Here is a 1,671-nt window from a genome sequence, read left to right on the forward strand (position 1 = left end):
GCATTATACATATCCACAGTTATCAAAGGGAGTCTTATTGTAAAGTGTTGAACAGTAAACTATTTATTAATGATTAATAATGTCATATCAGAGCCTTATAAACAGTTTACTGTTAAACACTTTACAATAAGACTCCTTTATGGCATTTAAACAAGTTTATTAGTCATTAATAAATAGTGTACCTGTCTTAATAAGGCTCCCATTGACAGTTGTTAATATGTATATTTCAGTAACATAGTACAGTATTATTTTTAAATATGTGTTTCCAATACATAATTGTGCTCACAAGCCTAGTAATTTGTACACGAAGAGATTTGGCTCACTATTTGGCAAGACAGTTTTGCCTCTTTCCCATTCTTAATTAATCCATAATAAATATTTATTAATGATTTATAAAGTGTTTACATATGAATCAATAACCTGTCTGTAAACTGTTTATAAGCCATCTATAAGAGGAGCCTTATTGTAACCGATTTATTCCTCTTCTGCTACCTTTCATTTTATTTTAATTTATGTTTTCTCTTGGTTTTCTGTTGTATCTTGTTATTGTTTGATGAAATGAATAAATTGAATTTTAGAGGAAATGTTCATTGAAGAGGCATCAGGAGGCAGTGAACTAACAGGAAACAATGCAGATAAACACGACTCAAAGTGGACTAACTTTAATTAAATAGTTGACTTTTATSTAAAATGCTTCACTTTAGCTCCTCCATAATGTTTCCATTTGAACAACCTAATGTTTTGGGGTTAGTTTGCATCAGATCTGTGTTTTAAAGTTGCTGAACTGGTCAAAGTTTGCACCTCTCTGTTCTAAATGTCTGTTGTTGCTCGAAGCGAAGCCACAAATCACAGGGCAGAGAAGGGAAGTGACTGCAGTCGGGGGGTAAATCTAGGTTTGCTGTGCTGACTTCACAATTAAGACATTAATCACTGGGTTGGTTGTGCAGAGTCATCGTCCTGCCTGTGGTCAGGCCATCGATCAGAACCTGACATCTGCTTGGCCACGTGGACTCTCAGGGATCCCCCACAGAGCAGGTCAGGGCTGCAGGAACCTGAAACCTTCCTAACATGGTTGCAGTAAAATAACCAGTTTTTGGACTGATCTGCAGCTGGTGGAGATGTGATAAAGTCTCTTAAAGCTGTTTATCTGCAGCACAAACAGGAAAAAGCTACAAAACATGAGGAAATGTTTAGGAGCTTTGAGGAAGGACTTAAAACATAAGAAGAAAATAAAAACATTTTAAGGATTAAATTATGTAAAACCATCAAGATCTGTAAAATAAAGCACCAAAGATTTGTTTAAAGAGTAACGGAGGAAAACTAAGTGTAATCATCAGTTGTCAGARGTTGAAGCTGATGGACCTCTGGTACCTGGGTCATCATGGTCTCCTTGTACTGCTTCTTCTGTGTGACTTTGATGGGCGGCTGTTTGGTGACGGCTGAAACCAGGAAGTTCATCAGGATGTCCTCGCAGTTGGCCATGCGGTCCACCATGGTCCGCAGGCTGGCTGGGACGTAGTGCGTGAACAGGTAGTGGTAGTACCTGATGGAGAGGAGAGGATGATCAGGTCCTGTGTGTGTCTATTATGGGCTGCCGTTTGTAAAGTTACACAGTCAAAAATTAACACCAATATTTGTGTTTTATTTAACCTTTTATAAGAAAAAAAGAAC

General features: G+C 37.6%; 1 protein-coding gene across 1 annotated transcript in view; it reads right to left on the minus strand.

The window, feature by feature from the left end:
* Positions 1 to 47: 47 nt before the first annotated feature.
* Positions 48 to 1,671, minus strand: part of LOC106532427 (exostosin-1) — a gene marked incomplete at its 5' end in the record, with an annotated part of 46,790 nt that continues 45,166 nt past the window's right edge. The window contains 1 exon segment of the mRNA XM_014028472.1: positions 48 to 1,543. Coding sequence (XP_013883926.1) covers positions 1,321 to 1,543 — 223 coding nt within the window.

Source organism: Austrofundulus limnaeus, unplaced genomic scaffold (assembly GCF_001266775.1).
Source record: "Austrofundulus limnaeus strain Quisiro unplaced genomic scaffold, Austrofundulus_limnaeus-1.0 Scaffold766, whole genome shotgun sequence".
NCBI classification, from domain to species: domain Eukaryota; kingdom Metazoa; phylum Chordata; class Actinopteri; order Cyprinodontiformes; family Rivulidae; genus Austrofundulus; species Austrofundulus limnaeus.